Genomic DNA, 1,199 nt, shown 5'->3' with positions numbered 1-1,199 from the left:
GATATTGAAGATATCAAATAATTTACTCGAAAATAAAACAAGGAAATCACAGCTTACCGGTGAAAACTTGATGAATCATCCATCGTATCGATAATCAATACGATTATTTATTTATAATATTTATAAATTTGTATATTTTTTCTCACCGTCACAAGAAATGTTGTAGTTTATAATTTTGTTCTCTCTATTACACTTCACAGAAAACTTGCTTTAGCATCTGCTCGGTTCCAAAACTACCTTACGACTGACGATCGTTGGGTTTCGCTATTGCTATTTTATACCCCACAAAGTTAACTGCAACCGGATAGCCAACTGGCACAGAGTAATAACGGGGTACCCAGGTACCTAATGATTGTTCGGTTTCGCTATTGTTATTTTATATTCCACAAAGTTAACTGTAACCGCTAAGCCCAGTAGCGCGCAGTAAGTGGGTACCCGATCATTGAACGAATGATGAAATTTTGGTTATTGACCGGACGGTTAAATTGTTATTAAGAGATGAAGAAACACAGCGACCGAATAGTGAATCAGGTGCATATTCTACGTTAAACCATTTTGCGGCCCTTATAAGGGCCATTTTTGTTTAATTGAGGGACACTGTTTACGCCTTCTTCTCAGTCTTCTTGGGTAGCAGAACTGCCTGAATGTTTGGAAGCACACCGCCTTGAGCGATGGTCACACCAGACAGTAACTTGTTCAGTTCCTCGTCGTTACGAATGGCCAGCTGCAAATGACGTGGGATGATCCTCGTCTTTTTGTTGTCACGTGCAGCGTTTCCCGCCAATTCCAACACTTCAGCAGCCAAATACTCCATAACGGCCGCCAAGTAAACAGGAGCTCCAGCTCCGACACGCTCGGCATAGTTGCCTTTGCGAAGGAGCCTATGAATACGGCCGACGGGGAACTGGAGGCCAGCCCTGCTGGAGCGAGACTTTGCCTTTCCCTTCACTTTTCCGCCTTTGCCACGTCCGGACATTATGACTTCTCTGTATAGTACTAGCAAACGTCCAACAAACTATTCGTTCGACAAGCGAAGCAACTATGAATTAAAAGGTAGCGGTTGAACGGTTATGTAGCAAAGAGGGAGCTTCCTGCGCTCCAATCCAGTTGCGTCTCACCGTTGGCGTTGGAAGCGCTAGCGCCTGATTGGTGCGCCCATGGCCCTGCTACTCCATAAAGAGCGTGCCCAAGCGGGCAGT

The 1,199-nt window shown here is 44.7% G+C and overlaps 1 protein-coding gene across 1 annotated transcript; it reads right to left on the bottom strand.

Annotated features, from left to right (window-relative positions):
- Nucleotides 1-6: 6 nt before the first annotated feature.
- LOC107274559 (histone H2A-like) lies at nt 7-1,027 on the bottom strand. Its single transcript, XM_015753795.2, has one exon. It carries the CDS (start codon nt 974-976, stop codon nt 602-604), a length of 375 nt encoding a protein of 124 aa, XP_015609281.1. The 5' UTR covers nt 977-1,027; the 3' UTR covers nt 7-601.
- Between the last annotated feature and the right edge of the window lie 172 nt (nt 1,028-1,199).

This window comes from Cephus cinctus, unplaced genomic scaffold (genome assembly GCF_000341935.2).
Source record: "Cephus cinctus unplaced genomic scaffold, Ccin1 Ccin1_scaffold3360, whole genome shotgun sequence".
Taxonomy (NCBI): Eukaryota; Metazoa; Arthropoda; class Insecta; order Hymenoptera; family Cephidae; genus Cephus; species Cephus cinctus.
This window is presented reverse-complemented; position numbering and strand designations above follow the sequence as displayed.

What these genes read in the sequence shown, in the direction of transcription:
- LOC107274559 (XM_015753795.2), bottom strand. Translation starts at nt 976, where the DNA reads ATGTCCGGACGTGGCAAAGGCGGAAAAGTGAAGGGAAAGGCAAAGTCT.